The 23,180-nt window shown below is 49.8% G+C and overlaps 1 protein-coding gene across 8 annotated transcripts in view; it reads right to left on the bottom strand.

Moving 5' to 3' along the window:
• Positions 1-23,180, bottom strand: part of PTPRF (protein tyrosine phosphatase receptor type F) — a 392,393-nt gene that overhangs the window by 36,643 nt on the left and 332,570 nt on the right. For all 8 annotated transcript variants that reach the window (XM_075508594.1, XM_075508595.1, XM_075508590.1 and 5 more), the window contains 6 exons: positions 15,656-15,773; positions 12,807-13,385; positions 12,079-12,176; positions 5,969-6,222; positions 5,177-5,267; positions 1,987-2,199 (listed from right to left, as the gene is read on the bottom strand). In XM_075508594.1, coding sequence (XP_075364709.1) covers positions 1,987-2,199; positions 5,177-5,267; positions 5,969-6,222; positions 12,079-12,176; positions 12,807-13,385; positions 15,656-15,773 — 1,353 coding nt within the window. The remainder of the gene's footprint in view (positions 1-1,986; positions 2,200-5,176; positions 5,268-5,968; positions 6,223-12,078; positions 12,177-12,806; positions 13,386-15,655; positions 15,774-23,180) is intronic.

Here is a 23,180-nt window from a genome sequence, read left to right as displayed (position 1 = left end):
TATCTGTGACATCCTTCTGGCAGCACGTGCAGGTGCAGCATCCTAGCTGCTTTCCTCAGATTTATCAGCGGTCAGAGATGCCACTGGCTGGAGGGGGAGTGTGGGGGGTGGTTGCTGCTTTGCCCGTGAAACCTTTCAGCCCCATGAGACCCTGTTTCAATGGCCCTGAAATAGGTGCTGGCTCCCAGTTCAGCTCTGTTCCTAGAGAAAGTCTGCACGGGATCACTGCAACCAATCGGCCTATTCCTACGCCCTCTCGTCCAGTTCAAACAACTGGGGGGGGGAGTCAGGGACAGCTCTGTCTGAGCATGGCAGAGACAAGAAGATGCTACATCGGTGGTGAGAGGATGGGGCGGAAGGCCTGGGGCTCTCCTTTGGATGGGCAAGAGGCTACTCTGTGAGGAAGGCACAAAGGCTTTACCTGTGACTACCCAGAAAGGTCAAGCTGCATTAGGTGGGGGGAAGGAGCATGCTGATCTGCGCAGCAAGGTAACACATGTGTCCATCTCCAAAGCTTTGTGCAAGGGGCAAAGATTCATATTTTTGCAGACATGCTTTGGAAATGCCTCCATCCAAGAGAAGACAGAAGCAGAAGAGATCAGAAGGACTGTTATCTCAGTGGCATTTGCAAAGGCAGACTGCGAGGTGCAGGTGCCCTGCTCTCAGAGATGGTGTTTCAACCACACTCCCCTTTGTCTTTGAAGAATGGCGATGTTATGCTCGCCTGCTGACACAAGAAACACAGCAAGCAATTTAAGAGGAGTTGAGTGGGGGAGATAGCGCACAGCCCTGGACAAAGCGCCTCATGCTTCAAATGGAAATGGGTGTGACGCAGTGGGGGATGCGGAAAGGTGGTCTCTAGGGTGAGGGTGTAATAACTGCTGCCTGGTGGCTCACTGGAGGGCTGTGGCAGATCTGTGCTAGGGAGGAGATGATGATGGTCTGGGATTGTCTAGTTAAGGTCATTTCTTCTTGACAGGGATGGCCAGGATAGCACATCCTGAGGCCCCTGCCTTACCTTGCTGTTAATCTGTGACTCTCCTTCCCTCACCGGTGTGCACATCTTGCCACAAGAACATGTGAACTGGATGAGTAATGAAGAACTTGACCAGCCCTAATGAGCCATTACAAGCAAACGAGGCTGAGGAAGGAAGCCGCACCTTGGAAGCCGACCAAAGGATTCTGTGCATCTCTATTATTTCCATTATTTACACACTGGCCGCTGCTACCGCCGCCACCACCACTCCTGCCCTCTGTGTTTACAGCTGGACACTGATGCACAGGTCTCGCCGTGCTGCTCCCCGCTTATTGCATCAGCTGTTCCCTTCCCCCTCACGCGCCCAGGCCCCGTGTGCCTGGCGGCACGCTGCCAACAAAGGCATGGCCCATTTGCCTCTAGCAAGGAGAGGCACAGGAGCAAGAATCCCTACACAGCATGCACATGCGCAGCTTTGCCCTGCTGACAACCCAGTGCGATGGGGGTCAGGTTTGTTTGCTTCTCCAGACATCATCTGAAGCGAGACTCTGGCCAGAGAAGGGCCTGCGAAGGCAGGTTTGCAGAGGGAGCACCCTGTTCACTGCAGCGCCTCAGGAGCCGCTGTGCAGGGTAGGATTTCAAGGGGCTGTTTTCCAGTCACTTACTTGAACCATAGCAGAATGAGAACCTACCCCATCCCAACCATGTGTCAAGCTCTGCTCTGGGCACAGCCCAGCAAGCCAGAACCGAGCTTGTGTAGAACGTGTGTGTTGACACTGCCCTCCACTCTCATCTGTTATGTCAAACATATGTGCCATTTCCCTCCAAAAACACCATCTATCAAGTCAACTCCCGTGGCTGCCTCAGCTTGTTAACACCATCTACAGAGCCTCACTCTCTTCAGAGAAAACTCCATCATCCCAGCTCGCAGGAATTGTTCACCCTGCCTGCACTGAGCCCACCTCAGCTCTGCTGGGAAAGGCTGTGCCCCCCCAGCAGAAAGTCCTTACCGTGTCTCCATCCTCCAGTGAGGCCAGCACGAAGCAGCGATAGCTCAGGTCTTGAGACAGGGGCTTGTTGTAGAAACCTTTGTAGTTCTTCTCGTCCCCCAGGGTGAAGGTCTCGGGCAGCTCATCCACTTGAGCAGCAATGTAGGGCTTGAGTCTGTCTGCTTGGCGTCGCTGGCGCCTGCTCTGACTCCCTTGGCTTATGGCCTCCAGCAGCTGGGGACAAACAAGGTGCATCACTATTGCTTCGCCTAGCGTGACACCGCCTTACGCTGTCACCTTACTGGCTGTAGGACTCAGCAGGGTGGAAGGGAAGGGAGGAGAAGATACTGGGTTTGATTTGGACATGGCGGTACAAAGAAACCATCGGGATGCGTTATCCATTTAGGCTTTGCTGGGGCACCCATCTGCAGACCCTCACTGCAAGCACCTCTGCCAGGAGCTCAGCTTTGGGAGAGTCCTGGGTCCTGGGATGCCGACACGGTGAACGTTAGGGCTGAGATAGCCTGGCTGTGCCTGTGATCCCGAGTTAATGCATCTCAGTGGGCTGTGAGGGAACCGTGCCACGTTCTGCGGCCCAAATATTGGTCTGAACAGCAACTCACGCTCTCTACAGACACTGGACAGGAATTACAACCTATGCTGATGTATAGGGAAAAAGTGACATTTGCTGTGTCTTTCCCTTCTGTCAGTGCTTCGATATTTCACCTGCTGCTGGGTTGCAGGCAGAGCTTTGTGTAAATCACATAGAATGATAACAGATTTCATGGGATGTTCAGAGTAAAAATGGCAAATTTCATAGTCAACCACAAATTCATGAAAAAGGATATAAACACACAAAAATTCAATTACACTGCTAAGAAAGACTCTCAGATGTTTAAAGATGTTTTTCTAATGAATAAAAATGAATATCAGGCTTGGAACAGAAATTCTAATTTAAAATGAAGAAGGAGGCATGAAATACATTTCACACACGAATGTATCAGTGCAGCACTGTCAAGGCAGACAGGGAACGTCAGTGGGGCTGGGGACAGGATGTGCGCACAAAGCCACGCTGCTGAGCTGAGCTCACTCCCTCTGAGGAGGAAAAGCTGGGTAAGGCACCCCGCGCTCTTTCCCCTCAACAGCCCATCCTTGCCCTCTTATGAATACTCATGTTGGAGCAATTTAGGAAAGCTATAGCTTGTCATGGCAATATCCCTCCCCCCAAAAAAGGGGGAAAAAAGAACAAAGAAAAAAAAAAAAGGGATCGAGAAATCTCAGTTTCACAAATGTCTTTGTAACCACAGGGGGAAAAGGCAGAAAGATGGTCTTTGGACTGTGGAGTTTGCTCCCTACACACATCTATCTTGGCTGAAATTACAGCTGAGCTCTTTGGGGCAGAAAGCACAGCTGTATGTGCATGGGCATGAAACCATAGGGCTCCAGCTGTGATTGAGGTTGCTGGATGTTACTGCCACTTACATATGTAACACACACCAAAAGACTGCATCAAAAGAATGCGAGGCTTGTGAAGTTCAGATCCTGAAAAATTCGAAAATTAATACTGCCTGTGCAAAACTAATTCAGCTGTCTTACGTATGTGCATTGTGTTACGATCCTTGACTGCATGGTCATATACTATCTTTTCTGTAACTCCCCTGCTTTGTTCAATACACAGGACAAACAGTGCTTAATCAAAGAGCAGCTATTCCATATTTTGTTTTCTTCTTTGCATTATGCAGCTTACTATTCAAATCCAGCTCTGAAGACAAAATTAATAATTTCCTCGTGGGCTTTTCTATGGTGCTGATCACTATAATATTACAAGTGCTTAACAAACATTAGCCATCTTATCTTCCAAACACCCATATGAGGTGAGATGACAGTGATTATCCTAATTTTACAGATGGAGAAGAGAGACGCAGGGACATTAATGTAAAAAAAGTCCACTAATTTTGAATGTCAAATTGAAAAGACATCGGCTTGTTTTGTTTTTAAAAAAAACTTAGCATTTTTTTATAGCACTGCCTGTATATTGACTTTCTCTGCAGCTGGGGATGCTTAGGCTTTGCAAATGAGGCTCCAGGATCTCAAACTGAGCACTCCAAAAACCCAGAACATGCAAGACAGTGGCTGCTAACGAAAATTTTGTTTTAAATCATTTGCCTGGGGCTGGGTGAAACACAGATAGAAACCAGTTCTCTTGGTAGCTTTCAACCACCTAAAGCTCAAAACCAAACCATCCTTTCTCTTCCTAGTCTTCTATTTCTTGTGACATTTTCCAACTTCTCCAATGAAATTATGCAGGAGACCTACAGATGATGGTTCTCCATCACACAATTGTGCTTCATGTGCAGAACAGATCCACCCATACATGCCATGAGCTGGGACCCCATGGAAAAGACTGTGCAATCATGTAATTAAAGATTAATGATAAGCAAGGGCTGACTTACAGCTTCTAACGCTTTGTAATTTCTGAGTGCTTCAAGCTTGCAACTTTTTTCTCTTAATGGACTCTTCTGTGTGTGATTTCTTGGAATTTTTCCTTATTACTTTGGGGGGGATGGTGTGCGTGGGGAAGAAAGAGCCCACAAACCCCTTGTGTGGGACTCTCCTGACACCTGCACACATACCACGCTACTGGTGTTGGAGGACGCCTGCACAGAATAAGCTGCATCTTGGGGTGAACGGGCTGCTGAATGCTGAAAGCCTTTAACAAGCAAGTGTGAAGGGAGCTTTGCGGGTTTTGTTAGATACTAGAGTGAACTCTTTATCCAAACTGCAGGCTTCGGCCCTATCCAGAGAGGGAAAAGCCTCCTGACAGAACAGCTTAATAAACTGGAAACAATACCTTTCTCTCCTAGCTTGTTTTCAAAAACAGCATGGTTGCTTCAGCTGAAAAAGGCTGCAAAGAGTGTACAACCCAAGACAGGATCTGCCCTGGTCAGAGCTCTGAGACACTCAAGTGTGGTCTTCTAATGGGGCACATTCTGGGAGGTAGCTCCTCCCTTGCTTGACTCCAGCCTCTTTCCTACACGCTGTCACCAGCCAAGAAAGACTGAAAAGGCACCGCACATCCCACAGCCCCCCATCTCTGACATACAGCCTGCACCTATGTCGCTGCACCCATGCTGTTGCCAGGAGGCCTGGGCAAAGCGTGCTGCGTGACCTGGGAGCCACCTCCATCACAGCAGCTGCTACAGACTCCTACCTGGTCCAGCTCCATCTCATCAGGTGTCCGCCACCGAGCAGTAGGGCTGCTGGTGCTCTGATCCGCTGGCACAACCACGATGTAGTACCACCTGGGAAGGAAGGAAAGCATAAGCACTGGACCCTAAGTCATCTCTCCAGCAGGTCACCGAATAACAGGTGCCATACGCCTCCCAAGGACGACCTGCTCCTTTCCCTGCCCTCTAAGCAGCAAAAGGGTTCAGTAAGGAAGAGGCTGGTTTTGCAGCTGCACCAGAGAAGAGAATACTCCCGTTAGCACTCATTAGGTTAATGAAGATCTACAGACTGTGCTCCAGAGGGTGGTGTAGGAGCTGCGAGAAGGACATTTATATAATCGGATTGTAACAAGAACCCTGGGGGAATTGTGCTTCAGCACAAGGATACCACAGTAACGAATAAGACTTCCACAAACTTGCTTTTTTAATCTCCTTGAGGCTTTAGGCATTATTTATTTAAAGGATATTATACAGTGTCAGAGAAAGTCCCTCCTGATCCTCAACTGTGTTTTTCCTGGTAGCATCTGGAGTATACCCACCAGGGTGAGGGCAAACTGTCAGAGAATTGTCTTAATTTTATTGCACATAAATATTTGCTCAAAAAGAGCCAGCAGCATGATCCCATGTTACGGGTAAATCCCTGGGCTCTGTACCGCAGCCTGCTCGGAAATTCACTCCCAGGTTATAAAATCCACACGTTGGCAGAGGTCTGCCCTGCCTTTTTCCCCATTTCTAGCCCCCCCACCCTGCCCTGCCCACCCAGGCACGGCACCTACCTAACCGGCACAGTGGTCTGGACTTTGGGAAGGGTGAGCGTGAATTTTCCTTCCTGTATGTACTTGTTTGTGGCGATGGGTTTGCTTTGCAAGACGTCAGGAGCGGTGCGGATTGAGACAAGGTGCTGGAGCCCCCCAGCACTGCTCCCGCGGTTCATTAGCACAAAAGAATAGTCCGTGTCTGGCTGGAGGTCACTTATGAGTTTCTTCATTGAGTGGCCGTCCACCTCCACACTCTGGCTATTGTACAGAATCTGAAACGGCAAAAGGACACGCTCATGCGGCTGGCAGCTGCCGATGAAAACTCACACTCAAAATAGCAGCGTTAGAGATGACAATTTGGCTCTGGGCCCTCCCTCAGGTGGTTCAGCTACTGCGCATTTCATAAACAGCCATAAATCTTTAGTTAAAGAAGAGCAATCCCCAGCAGAGGGTTGAGCTGTGCTCCCTGTGCCTCGCAGTGATGGAGCAGAGAAGGGGTCATCTCAGCAAAGCCCGAGTGGCCGGCGCCAGCAGCAAGGCTGGTGGTGCCACACACGCTGCTTTTCGGTGCCGGTTCGGGGGAGGAATCCAGATGGCTGTGCTTTGCCCTCGTGTGGAGATGAATGGGTCTTTGTTTCTTCTCTCATGAGGCTACAACACACAATATGCTTGTGGTGTAACATCCCGTCTGCTTTAAGCTGGTGTCACTCCCATGTCTACCAGCTGATGCCTGATGGAATGGTTAATGCAGAGCATCCCCCTCCCAGCAAGGTGACTAGAGGGGTTACACACCTCGCCCATGATCTGACAAATCCCGTGCAGGGCTCTCAAATTGGTACCCGAAACAGCGGCTCTGCAGGTGTGACACCCCGTTGCCATGACAACAGATGCTGGTGCCGTGCCAGCCCTGGGCAGGAGAGGAGAGAGATCGGCTGCTGCGCTTGCAGCGAGGGGCTGCTGGGCAGGGCAGGGGCAGGGCAGGGCAGGGCTGCTGGTGGCCGGGGGCAGCGGGCAGCCCCCATGCACGGCTTCCTCCCTTGGGCCCGCCGGCCCCTCAGCTAGTGACATTTTCTCAGCTCCCTGTTGCAGATATGCAGGACTGCCATCTCCCCCAGGGCACAGCAGCCATGGGCGCTCCTGTATTAGCCACACCAAACAGCCCATCTGCCCCGGGAACCTCGATCCCAATCCTGCTGGAACAACCCCTGTACCCCGAAACCCTGGGTACTGCCTCTGCAAAGCCAGAAACTCAAACAGTTCCTGGAAACAGAGACAAATGGGGTGTAGAGAACTGGAAAGACCAGAGGTTGTGCCCCAGCTGTGATAAACCAGCATGTTTACTTCCACCAGGCGACCGTCCAGCATGGCAGGGGAGTGCTGGATTCCTGATAGAGGTGCAGTAACACAGCATGCCAAAAACTGGCAATGGCAGAGCTGCAGCATGTTAAACCATGGCAGCTATTACGTGCCACAGGCAGAGACCACACAGTAAAACGCGCTCTTTCCAACAGCGGCCTTGAGAGAGAGGAGACAGCTTTGTGGAAAAAAAATTACTTGATTTTTCACCAGCTGAGCCCGCTATGCAGGCTGACGCAGGCAGCAAGGGAGGGACCAAACTTTCCTTCCAAGTCACCTTTTTAGCAGGTGGCAGAAATCTGCAGAAAGCTGCCAGCTTGCTGGGACAAGGGCAGCTGATTAGCACTGCTCTAATATTTAGCGCTGGAGCTGGGAGGAGGAGGGACGCCCTGGAAAGAGATCTGAAGGACAGCGGAGCACAGGGACCAGACTAGGCCTGGAATTTGCAGCTCTGCTTTTGTATTATCCAAACAGCGGTACCCACAGCATGCTTCAAATCCTCTTCAGGTGACTGCATGGAGGTTGGGATAGGAAAAGACCCCCAGCTTTTTTGCTACTGAGAAGAGACTCCCAACAGGTAACAGAGCAGCAGTGAGGAGCCAGCAATGGAGGAGAGATGCAATCAATCTCCTTTGTTGACATGCCTCAATCTTCAGGGATGAACTGCAAAAATAAGTACCAAGTACTAAATTAACAGAAGTTTGCAGGGACAAAGCCCCAGCTGGCTGCCCAGTGTTCAGGAAAGGCTGTCAAAGGTAGGATGGCTGGAAGAAGTTGTTCTCTGCTGTGACTCCTCTTAAGATATTTTCTCCTGGGCTTTAATCCTTTTCTCCAAAGACATGTACATCAGATGGGTGCTAAAGTGAGTGAAAAAGGTAAAATGAAGAAATGCTTCTTATAGTGCTGGAATATCAGATATTTAGTTGGCAGGTTTCACCCTGCTCTGACACAGAAGTAGGCACAACAAAGACAGGAGCGCTAGTCTTCAAGTCATCTTAGCAGCTTTGCTGGCTTTCCCAGCACCACCCCTTGCGATGATACTGCAATAGTACAGGTCCAGGTATTCCAGATGAAAGCAAGTCAGGGGTATCCTGAGGGAGCAGTGGGACATCACTTCATGTGCTCCCACACAGACTTGAACAAAACCAAACTTCCAACATTGAGAGCTATGCTGGAAGGATGCAAAGCCCGCGATGAGTTCTGTTGCCTCTCAGATGAGATTTCTCATTACGAAGTCTTCCATAATAAAGGTATCACCAACTGCTTCTGTGTGTGCTCTAGGGAAGACACTCGCCCACCAACTGCCTGCACATGAAGCATCTGCTGGGGACAGAGTTTCCCTGCTTGTTCTGCACTGGAACTGGCCAGGACACAGTCTCCGGTTCAGTCCTGACACCAGACAATGATTTTTACTGCCATGCACAGAAATTTGCGTCCAAAGACAGTGAAATTGGCATTTGCAATGCTTTCCTGAAGCCTTCTCTGCCATCCCCCCTTTTCACAGTTGCTGTAGCAGTTCTACGTTCCTTTACTTGCCATAACACATTGTCTTCTCAAATGTTATGCACCATTAGTTAAGGCCTCTACACAAACCTTACAATAATGTAAGGGCTCAGAAACAGTCATTCGTGTGTAGCTGAAGACAGCCGGGAGCTCAAGCAGGAATGCTATTTAGAAGTTGCATCATGGCCCACTGGTAACTACTTAAGTCAGCAGCAAATTTGGCCCAAGGGCTCTGAACTGCCAAACATTGCTGACTAGCCCATGGATTGCTGTAAAATGTCATTTGTGCTGCCATTACTCACAAGAGAAGATTTGCAAAGCTAGGTGGGTCCAAATGTCACTGCTGAAGGTCTGCTGCTTGATTTCAAGGCAGTAAAGAATGTATTGAACTAAAAGATGAAAAGACATGTAGTGTGCAATACTGGAAAAGATAATTACTCGATGGAGAAGTAGATGAGGTTGCCTTTTTTGGGGGCAAGAGTAATTATTACATTCCATGGGACACACTGTGAGAAAGCTCTGCCCAGCATTCTCAGGGGTTATTTCTGAACCTGTATCATAATCATTTTCAAAAGGTGCTATTCCTTCTCCCCATTTGTAAAATACCTTGTGATGCTGCCTTCTGTTCTGCTCTTAAGTTGAAAAATGTGTCTCAGAAAAGTGCAGTTTCCCCAAGGAGAAGGTTGTATCTATCTTGCACTTTCCATGAAAGCTCCAGAACAGCTTTCTGCAAGCACACTGGAATAGAAAAGGAATAGTGCCTCTTCTCCACCACAGCTGCTTGGCAACACTTTACAAGGAATTTATCTCCTGGACCAGAAGAAGCTGTGAAAATTCCCCAAAGAGAAATCAAACCTTCATTATTGATTTGGTAGCAATGAAAATTCCTAAGGTCTCAGTTCATCCCCTATAAAAAAACCAGCACCAGTCCTGCCTGCACCTCACTATTCAGTCAGAACAATATCTACTTTAATTAAATCCGTTAAAGTAGAATATGACACCCTTTGGGACATAGATTTAGCATGAGACTGTTTATCAAGTGTAGATAATACTAATTGTTCCCATGGAGATTTATCTGCTATGCTAGTTACAGTATTAGGCTCTGGCCTCAGCATCCCATGTGCCTGAATTAGAGGAGAGAGGTGAACCTTGTTTATAAAAATACAAAGTCCTGAAGGTTAAGGATTTCTTTCGAGTGGCACAATCAATGACCTGGAGCTGACCCTCTTAGCTCCTGGCCTTGACTCATGTGTGCTTGCAAGTCTGGGAATATTAATAGAAAGAAGACACTATTAGAGAAATATCCTTGTAACACTCTCGTTTGCATGACTGCTCTTCAGTTAGCAAGTGGCTAATGCCATCTGCTCCTGTGTCATCTGAGGGTTAACCCGCAGCAGGGGCAGACCCTGAGTCACTGTCTGTGTAAGCAATCGCAGCTACGAGGCCGAGACAAGGCATGAGCATTACGTCCTTGGCTCCTGGCTACCTCCAACCACTCCGCCATCCTTATGTGGTAGTAACACTCCAAAGGTCACACTGTCCCTTTCTAGCACTGCACTGCCAGACAGAGATGTAGGCTTTGTGCCACAAGAGTAAGGCAAGATGAAGCAGACCAGTTCTTCAGCAGAGTGCAAAGTAACAGGGACCTGTGAAGTTCCTTGCGGCCAGATATCCGAACACTGATCCTAATGCACCCTGCATCTGGGAAAACTTTGAATACCACAAGATCTTCACAAAAGCCTCGTCTGCTTCAGTGAAACTCTGCATGTTAACAAGTGTCTGCTATTGATCATGGTAATTCAGCTTCAAGATTTAAACAAGGAGAATTAGTAAGAAGGAAGGGGAGGTGCTCACACACTTTGATGTGGACGCAGTTCAAGACCTTCCCCTCATTCCCCTGGCCATGGATCCCCCACAGCTCATGCAGGCCTTGCATTTGCTCTTTAGGCACAGCATGTCAGGGTGCCTGTGCAAGGGGGAAGGGAAGTCACACTGCTCCCACCCCTGGCCACCTTTGTAGAGGCAGCAGATAGCTGCTGAGACTGGGTGGAAGATTATCATTGGCGATGTGACATGTTGGTCTTGTTTCTTAAGGGAAAGAAGCTGCGAGCAGGAAGACATCGGGTCATCGGTGTTGTCTGCAGCCTGGTGGATGACACTACATCCAGAACTGTGCTGGAGAAAAGAGAGTAGCAGCCATTCCTGCAGAGTTCCCTCTGCACTGACACATCTTGTGCTGCTCACACCTGTAACACCTTCTGGAAGGGTGATGATACTTCTCTCCTTCGCGCCCTGAGATTATGGATCTGCCCTGATGCTCTGAAGTAACTCATAAAGGCAATCCGGATGTTTGAGACAGGACATGTTGCAGAAGGAGTCATTCTTAGTTTGATTCACTGGCTCTTTTTCAGACCACTTTGTACTGGTGATCTCTTAGGATTAAAGCACATTTATAACTTTTCATGCTTCAACTCAGAGTCAGGCATCAGGTCAAGCTTGTGTAACCACTGCATGGAGCTGCAATGGCCAGCCTGACCGGTAGGCCCCAGCTGAGCGATACCAGGTAACAAGATACTTGAGAAAGCTGATGGAGGAGTGAAGCACTGATTGGGACTGCGTGAACAACCACTGCAACCGCTTATGGGAAAAACATCAATGATTTGGGCTGCTGGACCAGTTTCCATTTCCCTGCAAAAAGGCAAGGAATTCAAGGGCACTATCAAGGGAGGAGTGGGTACTTAGCAGAAGTTGCTATGGTCAAGATGGGTTTCTAGCTGGATGGTGAGAAGCCAGAAATGCGTATTATGATCCCTGAGACATCCCCATTCTCTGCCTGCCTCTGCCCAGTGCATGCCTTCACTGCTTGGTGTTTCCTGTTGGTGTGCTTCAGCCAACATTATTCACTCCTGTTTTTTTACCGTGAGCCAAGTGCTTACTGGCTATTCCACAACTGATCAAAACAGAAAGAAATCAACAAAACTACAACACCTTCTGGCCTCAGAAGAGTGAGAGGAGGGAAAGCAAGCAGCGGTGTGCTCTACTGTGTGCCATAGTTCACGTGCAGGTGCTCAAAAGCAAGAGCAGCTACCTAACCTGGGCTTGGAGATCTGAGCTCCACAAGACCCTAGGCCAGTGAGCAATGTGACCCTGCTCTGCTGGCCTCTTGTCTGATGGCCTGAAAACATCACGTGGCAGGTCAAGATGCTGCTTTCCACTGTCCTGCTCACTGCCACAGGCGGAGCTCCCTGTCCTCTGCATCCCACCCTTACCTTAAAAGGCACTGCAGATTTATAGGAGTCAGGCACTTCCCAGCTCAGCAACACAGACGTTTTCATGACGGCATTGACGCGGAAGTTCTTAGCAAACACTGAAATGAAAAACAAGATATTTGAGCACTGTAAGGCCAAGTCAGGAGGGAGCCAGGCAGCAGCTCGGCTCCAAGTCTCTCTTTGTCTAACTCAGCAGCAGAGGTCAAAGAGTTCAGCTACAGCAGAGAAACGAGAGATGAGGAGAAAAGAGCAGCAGCCTTTTACCAAGTCTCCAGTCTCCAGTGGAGTTTCGCTTTTTGACTATCCAGCATCACAGAAAAGAAGCTGTAGGCTGAACTGTACCCTTCCTCTCTCCCCCCTCCATTCACACTCTCTTGGCCCTTTGCCATGATCAAAGAACAGTGGTGCTCAGGTACTGGATCTGCAGATGATCCTACCCAGCCGTCTGCTCCAGTTCAAGCAAGAGCCTTTCATGTACAGATAAAACAGCAAAGTGTGCCTGTGGACTGACAAAGGCAATTAAGCTACCACCAACGCCCCTCTCCCCCCAAATGGCAACTTTAAGGAAACCTTCATTGAGCCTCCCCTCGCTGAACTAGTTTTAGACTAGGGAGCCACACAGTACCTGATCTCATTAGTCAGAGCAAAGGGGAGCCTCATGAACCAAAGCAAAGGTCCCTGTCCTGGAGGCAGAGCTTGCTGCTAGGGCTTGTTAGAGGGGCACTTACCTTGCTCAACAGGCATGGTCCGGGACTGGATGCTGGGGCTGAGCGGCCCAACCCCCTTATTGGTGCGGGCCCTCACTTTGATGTCGTAAGTGGTATCGGGCTTCAAATTCGTCAAAGTGATACTTGTGTCCTTGGTGATGTTAACCAGGTCCTGCTGGCTATTTATGTCCCTGTATACCACTGTGTAGTTGACGATCTTGCCGTTTCTTTCTGCCAAGACTGGGGGGTCCCATGCAACTTCTGTGGTTGAAGTGGTGAGACCCACCACGCGCAGGTTCTGTGGGAAGCCGCTTGGCACGTCTTCCGCCGTAGTGATCTCCTTCTCAAACTCCTCTCCTGGGCCAGCTCTGTTCTTGGCAGACAATTTGAAGAGGTACGTGGCCCCCTTGTGCAGGTTGGTCACAGTGTAGTGATGGTCTCTCTTCCCGAAGTCTATCGTGTTCATCTTTTCCTCATCAAGACGTCTGTACTGCAGCCGGTAACCCAGCAGCTCCCCTACCATCTCCTTGGGTGGGTGCCACTGGATGAGGGCTGTGTTCATGGCTGTCGTGCTAATCATCATGGTGGGCTTCCCCGGGACTGCAACATAAACACACAATGACCATCTATAGCCTGGGAGGAGGGGAAGGAAGGACCGCTTCTGTGCTGCTCAGTCCGTGAGGATTGAGGAAAGTGGGAAAGTTCAGACAACAGGGTGAAGAGGATGACAGACAATTCACATGGATAGAGGCAGACCGACCCTAATCCGCTGGCGAGGGAAGCTGGAGCCAGCCAGCTCTTGGCTGCCATTTTCCCATGTGCTGCCATCTAAACAGGCAATAAAGTCAGCCATATCCAGCCCCAAATTCATCCCCTTTTACAGGAAAGGTTTAAGGTACCTCAAAGCATCACATTTATCTCAGAGAAGATCTGAATCCTGTCCTCCCAATCAGTGGTCTTCAGACACTCCAGCTAGCGCACAGCACCAGGCCATGCTGGCCCCGGTGCACTGTACCACAACAGACACACAGAAGCCCGAGTCCAGCATCCTGATCTGTCTGGAGGCAGACAAATTTCATCCTGAAACCTTGCAGTTTTACCATCTGCAGAGGCAGCGAGCAGAGCTGGGTGGGCTGTTTGCCATCAGAATACATTTTGGTTTAGCTGATGAGCAGATTCGTGATGTCAGTGTTGATGTGAAAGGTGAACACAAGTGTTCCACAGGATTTTTGCTTATGCTGCACAAGTCAAGGGGCGTTGCCGTCACTGGTTAGGAACTGATGGCTTTAAATTGATGGTTTAATACCTTGATCTCCTTCAGTTAAAAAAAGGATGCGTCTTCACATCAGCTCAGATTTGTAAACAAATCAACTGATAGGGAAGATACTCAGAATCAAAGGGATGGGGCCATTGATATGAAAACAAAAATGGGACTGTAGCCAAACCTAGTTAAATATCCTTGCACAGTTTAGTAATGTATGAGGCCACAGATGAGCCCAAGAGAAAAACGTATTTGACAGAATTATGCCCCGATTTTGCCATCAGAGGGCGATACCAACACTCCCCTTTGAGGTCAAGCCTGCAGACAAGCCAGTACAAAGGCAGCTCTGGGGGTGGTTTTGTAGGTATTCAAGACATACAATTACATTTCCACTGCCAGTGCCATCCTCCTTGCACTCATAATACAATGTCTAACAGCAGCTAGTATTAAGGGACACATTATTTTCAAAGCTGATTCCAAATATTAACTTTAAATGTGCATCATAATATGGGAAGACCCACTGTGGTTTACAGTGCAACACTGGGATGGTTAGGAAGCTTTTCCTGTTTATAGGACAGCTGTAGCAATTTGATGAACAGAGCATACATCATGGTGAGGCACAAGGGAGACAGCATTTGAGATTGTGACAGTGGAAACTACCTCTGGAGCTCCCCATATGCAGTACGGAGGAGATGGCAAGCTGTTCCTTGTTTAAAAGCACCAGGAACAAAGGCTCTCAGTTTGCACAAGCTGCATTCCCATAATAACAAGTGGTAAATACTGTTCCTGCGGCTGGTGTGAGGAAGCAGCAGAATTATCGGTTGTAGGACAGGTCTAGTGAGTGGAAATCGGGGATAAGACAATGTCAACTAGTTGGTGCCACCGCCAAAGGCAAGCTTGACCACATCCGGAGGAAAGCACCTGATGAACTCCTGGGTGCCCCTGCTCCAGGCCGAGGCTCCTGTGTTGCACTAGGCACAGGGTACAAGTCTCTACTGAGATAGCAGAACCGAACAGGCTGGGATCACCGGGCCCTAGAAGTTGTGTCCGCAGCACTCCTATGGCAGGATTTGTTGCATTCCAGATTTTACCATGGCTCTAGGAGCAGCTGGGCTCAGCTCTGTAAGCCTGGGGAGGCAGCAGTAGCAATGGCCAGGGTGGGGAGCTGAGAACCACCTCTGAGGAGCCCTCTGTGCCAGGGGCCATCCCACGTGGCACTGCAGTCACCGCAGGAAGCAAGAAATGGCACTCTCGCCTAGGGGAACAACGTGAGGACAGGCCATGACTCCAAAGCTGAGGGAGGGCCTGGACTTTCAGACTTCCTCTTCCCAGGTCTCTGGACTATGCAGATGAGCTCAGACCCATGAGTTTCATTGCTCTTTCATGGGCCCTGGCAGTGTCTGTCCATCTGTTTGCTGCACTTTGCTCAGGTGATCCAGTGGCAAAGCCTGTAAGTAAGGGCTGGAGATCACAAGAGTATGTACCTGTGCAGCATCTCCAGCCCTCTCGCTTCCTCCTGCACAGGTGCCTTGGCCATACTCCCCGTGCACCTCTTCGGAGGTTTTACCACCACCCCTACGAGGCTGTGGTATCCGCTCCCCACACTCACCTGCCCCTGTGGTGGTGATGACTTTCGGCTTGCTGCGGGCACCATCTCCCTTGGTGGTGTAGGCAGCGACTGTGACTGAGTAGGTGGTTTCGGGCAGCAGGCCTCCAATGACCGTCTCCTGGGAGCGCATCCATGAGGTGGAGAAGAGGCAAACGAGAAGAGCAAATACTTGTTACTGGAGTGAGCAAAAGGAGGGCACTGGGGTCAGCCTCTCCAACCAGAACACAGTGACACACTCGCTGGCTCACACCTGTGCATCGCACTCAAGCACACGTCTCGCACAGAGCAAGCAAACATCAATCGCTGCCACTCCAACGCTCACACCTGGCCTAATTTCAACCCCTGCCTCTAACACTTGGCCGTTTCAGGGACCCACCAGCAACCTGTGTCAGCAGCTGCGCTCTCCCACGGCTTCTGCCAAGAGGGAGATCTGCTCCAGAGATGGTCCTGCGTGAAGCCAGAGCCACCCTGCCACAGCAAGTCTGAGAGTAAGAGGACTGTGGAGCTGTGAACCAGAGCAAAAGCCAGTTCAGCTGGTTGCGGAAACCTCTTGGGGGCTAATTTGGGAATTTTTAAAGTTGCCTCTTGCAGCAGAGCTGCAGGGAACACAGAGAGGCAACGCAGGCAGCAGCATGGCTATGCCAGGCGGGAGGCCCCGGGCAAGGAGCACCTGCAGCACTACAGCACCGCGTTCACCCTCCCTGCCAGGCACGGTGTTATAAGGATGGGACGGGGTCAGCACAAGGTGTTGGCAAGACCTGGAGGGAAAACCCTGCGCTGTGGGAGGTCCGTGAGGAGCGTGGACTCGGCAGGGTGCTAGCACCCTTGCATGCTCTGGCTTCCTCTGGGCAGGAGGAGGGCATGGCTCCACACTTCAATTTGAGATCAAAGAGGGGAGCACCGCTCCTCCCTCCTGGCCTCCAGCGGCAACATGACTTGTGCCAAACCTGGCTGGCCAGGCCTGCAAATGAGCAAGCACAGCGAGCTCAGCAGCTCCCAGCAGCTCTCTGTGAGCTCAGGGCAGGTAACCCTGAACTGCGTTCATCTGTGGGTGCTGCGAAAGGGACCGGGGCCATTAGGACTAATAACGCATCAGGTCAGGGAGCAAGAGACAACCGGGCTGGAGGAGAGGCTGGGGAAGCTTTTGGAAAGGAGGCAGAGGCTCTGGGTTGGTTATTTACTCTGTGAGACAAGGAGAAGAGCGGAGATGGAGAGGGTTAAGCTCAAGTCGCTGAGGACAGGCAGCACAGGCACTGTTAGAGGCTGCTCTAGGGGTCTGATCTCTGCCTGGGGGATCCCTGCCAGCTTGAGGGGTATGAGGGGTGCCTGTGGTTGCTCTCAGAGCACAGCCAGTCTCCCATCGCTCACTTGCACAAACACCCACACTATTAAACCTGCTGATTTCCAGTCAGTGCTGCTGGTTCAGGTTACCTGCCCAGGCCTACTCATCAAAATCACCGTGTTACCATCGCGGAACCAGCCAGCCCAGAGAAAAATCAACAAGCACCAACAAGAACCCCACCAAAATCACCGTGTGAACCAGAGTCCGATCCCAACTCCGCCCCTGCAGCAGATCGTGTGTGCGGGTGAGTGGACACGCAGTCCGATCGGTGCCAATGGACCCGCGGGGGAAGCACTCACACAAAACCTGCAGACTCTGAACATCCCAAGAGAATTCCCTCCTCCCAAATCCATGCAAAGAGAAATTCTCACGCAAAAGCATGCCACCGGGAGAAAAGCAAGCGAGCTGGGAGGAGGGGAGAGAGATGAGGGATGGATGAAAGAAGGTCTGATTGCATAATGTAAATACAGTGCTGTCATGACAAAGCCACTCTGAGCGAGAATCCTCCATATAAAGCAGGAGGAGAAATGCATCGTGCCAGGGAAGCTCACAGTAGGGCACGTAATTGAATTGCTGACTCTAAAAAGGTCATTTTCTAGTTTGTTCCTCCAAATTTATATTTCAAAATTATGTGGGAAAAATTGGATTTAACTGTTTAAATGTGATTGTTTTCTTATTACTATCTGTGTTTCAGCCAAAGGTCACGGTTGAGACTGTAGGTTATTTTTCATGACTACGATCAATGTGGTTTAAAGATTATATATCTAATTTTACCATGTAACTTGGTGGGCCAACTACTGCAGAAAGTAGGATGCACCTCCTGAGTCGATCACTTGAGCCTGCCTAAAACTGCACTGCAACAAGCTGGAAATACAGATTATAGGAAATGTCAATTGCTTTTCTGCATTTACTAGCAATCTAAATGCCAATTTTCTCTGGATTTGCTGCTTGTGGAAGGTTTCACAATGTAACTCTCCAGCCTCATTAAGGGAGTGAAAGGGATGTTTTGACAGCACTGTGTCTACAAAATTCACAAATCGATTTACCAAACCCCTCTTTTCCAACCTGGAATACACACAAGTGGTACTTACATGGTCGACGGAGTCCTCAGCTCTCCACTGACGGGGGAGAAAGGAAGGAGGAGAGAAAAATGGAGACACAGAATTTTAAGGGGCAACGTGTAGGAAGGGGATGACGACGACAACGACAACAGCAGGGGTTAGCAGGACTGGGTTGGGGGGATTATAACACTTACACACAGAGGGTCACTTGGCACAGGCTGTGCCAAGGGAAGAGATGGCATAGAGCAATTTTCCACATGCCGCTAGCCTGCGCAGTAGGTCTGAAATCATTCACACAAACAGGGGCAAAGAGCTTCCTTCTCATACGGATGGAGAGGTTACCACTTCCTAACTTGGCAGTCCTTTCCCCTTCTGGCTTTGTTGGCACTTTTCTCCCCCTTCCACAAGCAGAAGCAAGAAGGGACAGCTTGTACCAACAAGGCTCTGGGGCTGACTGCTGCCCCACAAGTCACTCACAACAATTTTGTGGCCTAATCTCCACTTTCCGTCCCAGCCACCATGTCTTGTTAAGAACCAAAGACTTGAACACACAAAACTCAGAGGGCACTGTCTGCAGGAAAGTACCAATGCAACATTTACGGAGCTTCTCTTTCCCGTATCATTTGCAAGAAAATGCTCTGCGGACCTCAGAAAACCGAGAGGTGCCATCTCTTGTAAGCAGTGCAAGAGAGGCTAACATCTTACATAGAGCTCCACGCGAAGCTGCTCCTCTCCAACAGCGCTGGGTGGCTTGGAGCAAGGCTCAAACGGGTGCATGTACTGAGGAAACAGCTTCTCACTCCCAATTACACAACACCAAACGGCAAACACTCGTTTCACAAGAGCAGCCCTGCAGGTAAGACTTCCACACAAACCATTTCCCAGAAAAAGCTCACATGGATTCCCAGCCATGGCAGCTCAGTTAGGGCTCTGAAGAGGGAACATACAGGTTTCTGGCTGGATTTGGGGTTCTAAGGCATCAAAGCTGCACTGGGGTGGTGAGACTTAGCAGACCTTGGCTGCTGCCACGCATGCCCGTAGCACTGTTCTTTGTGGTTGATGCACCAAAGGAAGGTTTGCAGAGATCACAGTGAGCTCTCTCAGCCAAGGTGATGCGTTACATCTCAGGTTACTAAATCTGCCTGGAGGAAGCACCGGTTGATGGGTTCAAGCACAGAGATGAAAGAGGAAGATAGGTGTTATTGCCCCTGACTCACAGTGTGAGCCTTGGCAAGCCTTGCTTCTGAGCCTGAGCTGCCAGCTGTGAAATGGCGCTCAGATACTGACTTCCTCAGGACACTGGGAAGCCCAGCTAACGCTGCTGAAGTGCCCGGAAACCTGCAAGTGCGGCAGAAGTACTAAGTGGTATTAAAGCTACAAGTTGCCTTTTGTACTCAGGCTATTTGAGGTGGCTTTCACAGGTTGCAGCCTGTCGCAGTGGCAGAGTACTCTCCTCACCAGTAAAATACATGGCATACCTTCAAAATATTCGTTATTTTATTCTCTAAATTCAGAAAGCAGCAGCTATTGGAGAAATGTTCCTCTAAGATTTTATTATAGTTCACTTATTTGATGCCATGAGACTGCAGCAGAATTATCCCCCTAAACCATCTTAAGATTTAATTTCAACGAAGAGGTCAAGTTGTCCCTAAAGACTTCCTATAAAGCCAAGGCCCTTGCTAAGTATTATGCTCACTAAAGGCCCTCTTTCCACACGCATCTGGGTGTTATTTCCAGCGTTGCATGCTTAGCTCAACCCAAGTCATTGCTGTTGATGTCCTACCTGCGCCAGCCAGCCCACACCGTGGTCAACAGCCACACACTCTGCCCTGCTGATCTAAAACCTGGCAAAAGTCTTGTGACAGGAAGGATACAAGGCCTGGTAGCTCTTTCTCTCAGAAGGACACTTCTGCTCCAACACCACGTCCCTGGTGGATATGGGCCATGTGGATGGTAACACCCCAACCATGTAGCTGCAGGAGCAGAAGGTGACACCTCACTGCAACGAGCAGTAGAGTAGACCCAGGCTCAGGAGGCTACTGCGTCCCACAGCCTCTCGCACCACAGCAGGGAGTTTATCACCCACTAGAATTTTAGACCAAGTGTTTAATGTTCAAACACTGTTTGCTCTTATGTTTCAGTGGACTTTAATCTTGCATCAGATCAGAGTGCAAAGAAACACTTTGAGATCTGTGCTGGAGGAAGAACAGTGAAAAGCCAGGCCTGCATCAATACCCTGGTATAAATTCAGTTTCATTATGAAAATATCATCTGCAGATCAAAACATTTCCTTCCTTAAACTAGCTCAATTGCTTCTTAACTGTTTAAGGTTGGTCAGTAAGACAAATTGATCTGAGAAGCCCAGGAGCTGTCATAAAAAGAACTCAGACAGTGCTGTGTGCATGAGGCAGGATGGCTCAGAGAAGTGCTAAAGCTAACAGTGTGTATTTATGGCAGCTGCAATGCCTTAACGTTTCGTTTTACACTTCAACACTGCACAGCGTAGTCAGGTCTCACCAGGGAATGGCTGTTTTCCCTGACCATGGCTCTTGCAAAACACAGACTGAAGCCCTCCTAAACAGCCCCAGCTATGCGAAGTGGATATTGCAGTTCTCCTGAAGATCCTTCTCTCTGCTTCAGTGACTGTGGCGCAACAGTGAAACTCCAGATGTAAACTCAGGTGCTCAGCTTGTGGGATACGGAGGGGTCTGAGGGCTCCAGAACTTCACCTTTGTCCAATACTGAAATGCCTCTTGCATGATGCCTTTCAGTTTTGTTCCACTTACAAAGTAGAGTACATCTCGCCTCCACGCCAGACTCTTACCTAGACAAGTTCACATGCATGAGGAGTTGTTCCAAGTAGATTCAGATAAAGATCCTTGACTATCACCCAGCGAAAGAGGGAGGCTGTAAATTCCTCTGTGTTATGCTGGGGGTGGGCACTGCCCAGGGAGAAGGAGAATAGGAGTCTCTGCTTCCCTTTTCTCCTCTGATCTCAATCCAACTGCTTGAAGTGCTTGCCACTACTTCTTCCTGCTATTCTGGAGCAAGCTGGTGGGATGTGCACTTGGTCTGCATGCTGGATGGAGAAGTACCGCCTGTGAAGACCACACCATCTTCCTGTGAGCCTGCGGCCCTTCTTGTGGGCAGCACACCTCTCCCCTGCCATGACTCTGTTTGCAGAGCAGGAGGAGGAGGTGGCAGGAGTTTCTCCTCCACAAAGCCTGACCTCCTTGTACCCAGCCAGCTCCCAGCAACAGCAGCACTGCAAATCTCTCTGGGCAGGCTGGATCTGCAGAGGGCTGTAAGCAGCGAGGCTAATGTGCACGCTGCATCCCCAGAGCAATGCAGGCAGCAAGCTCTCCGGCAAATATGCTGCACAGTTGAGGGCAGGAGCGGTTATCGACACTGCAGCATGGGGAGAAAGTCCCCCCTCAAGACGTTCCAATCTGGGCTGAGGACAAGCAGGCTGGGAGCAGGACACAATGGATCAACAGCTAGATTCACGCAGGGTCTAGTTGCCTGTCTTGGAAAGAGTAAACAAGAGTCATGCTTGCACAGGAACCTGAATGGGAAGACCTGTCCTCCCCTGGCCCTGCTGCCTCCTTTGTGCCCAGCGCTCGAGACCCAGCACTGCTGCCTGGTGCTGCTCAGCACTGAGCTCCGCAGGGCATACAGGACTGGTACCTGGGAAGGGATGGAGGGGATCAAGCCCACTGCTCCTCCTGACATGCTGCAGCTGCCCAGGGATTGGAGACCGAAGAAAGCAGGTGGGCCCTGCCCTCCCCTGAAGAACCTAATGCTTGTGCCCCATGGCCCTGCTACCCCCACTCCCTCAAGCAGGTGAGGACTTGTATGAGAGTGGTGGAGCGCAGTGGAGACCTGCACTGGTGCTCCCGCTCCTTTCAAAGGCGTTTTCTCAGTGCTTGGATGCATCGTGCACAAGACCCAGGGCACAGAAATGAATCTTCTGCTATCGCTCACCACAGGACCTGGCTGAGCCGTGGTGGGCAGGGCCTGTGCAGAGGTGGTGTGGGTATCTGACCCAGCTCTGCAGCAATACACATGCTCTCCCTGGGCACTCCTCCACAGAGCATGGTCACATTTGCTTGTCCATCAGTCTGTCAGTAGGAGGTGAGAGCTCAGACTGGAAGGCACGGAGAAGTCTGACGGAGGTAATCAGTCACAGGCGCAGCCACCGAGGGGAGGGAGAGGCCTCAGCTCCATTGCAGGACCTTCCTAACAACTGATTATTCTCCCTAGGCAGAAGGCTGTAAAATAAAATGTGATGTCTCCAGCACCAGGGCCCCCACTTCTCTGCTGATGTTTTAGTCCTTTCCACTCAAATGGTTTTGAAAACTCAGAATCTGTATTATCTGCATAGCTAACATCTCTATTCCCTTTCCTTTTTCCTTTCATCTTCGTTTACTCTCTATTTCTCATCTTCAATCAGGAAAAATCATGAGTCAGCTTTAATACCAGTGTCTTCATGCCATCTGCAGGAAGCAGATTATGTGGTACATACCTACTCAAAATCAGCAGACAGCCTGCCTAGGCAGGAGGAGGGGCTCTCCCTACGTGTCCACAGAATTTCTTCTCTGACCCCAGATTTTCAATCAGTTTAATTCTCTCCTTGTGCACTGGTATAAATGTTTATGAATGTTTATGAGTACTGAACTGTGCCTATATTCTGGCCATCTTCATCCTGTGACCTTCAGGGACAGGTGTTCCAGCGAATCTTTTTGTTTTCTTCCACAGAAAATAACTCTTCCAAGACTCCTTGTTAAAGTTTGATCTGGCTGTTTGCAAAGACATGCACTGCTGTACTGAAAGATGGCAGCTCTTACAGGGTTCTTCAGCTTCTGGAGCAGATGTATTTCATCACAAGCACAGGTCATGTCTGCCTTCTCACTCTTTTGGGAAATAAAGATCTCTTCTGCCAAGTCACTGAAACCTCTTCCCTGCAGGGTCATCATTAGTTTATCCCAAGAGCGACATGACTCCTTCAGAGTACTCACTTCTCTGCAACTATCTTTTGGCCTTCATTTCCATCCAAAAATTACAGCAGATGAGTTCAGCACCATACACACCAGAACAGAAAAAAATCACAGCAATCCAGAAC

The sequence above is a fragment of the Mycteria americana genome, chromosome 7 (genome assembly GCF_035582795.1).
Source record: "Mycteria americana isolate JAX WOST 10 ecotype Jacksonville Zoo and Gardens chromosome 7, USCA_MyAme_1.0, whole genome shotgun sequence".
Lineage (NCBI taxonomy): Eukaryota > Metazoa > Chordata > Aves > Ciconiiformes > Ciconiidae > Mycteria > Mycteria americana.
This window is presented reverse-complemented; position numbering and strand designations above follow the sequence as displayed.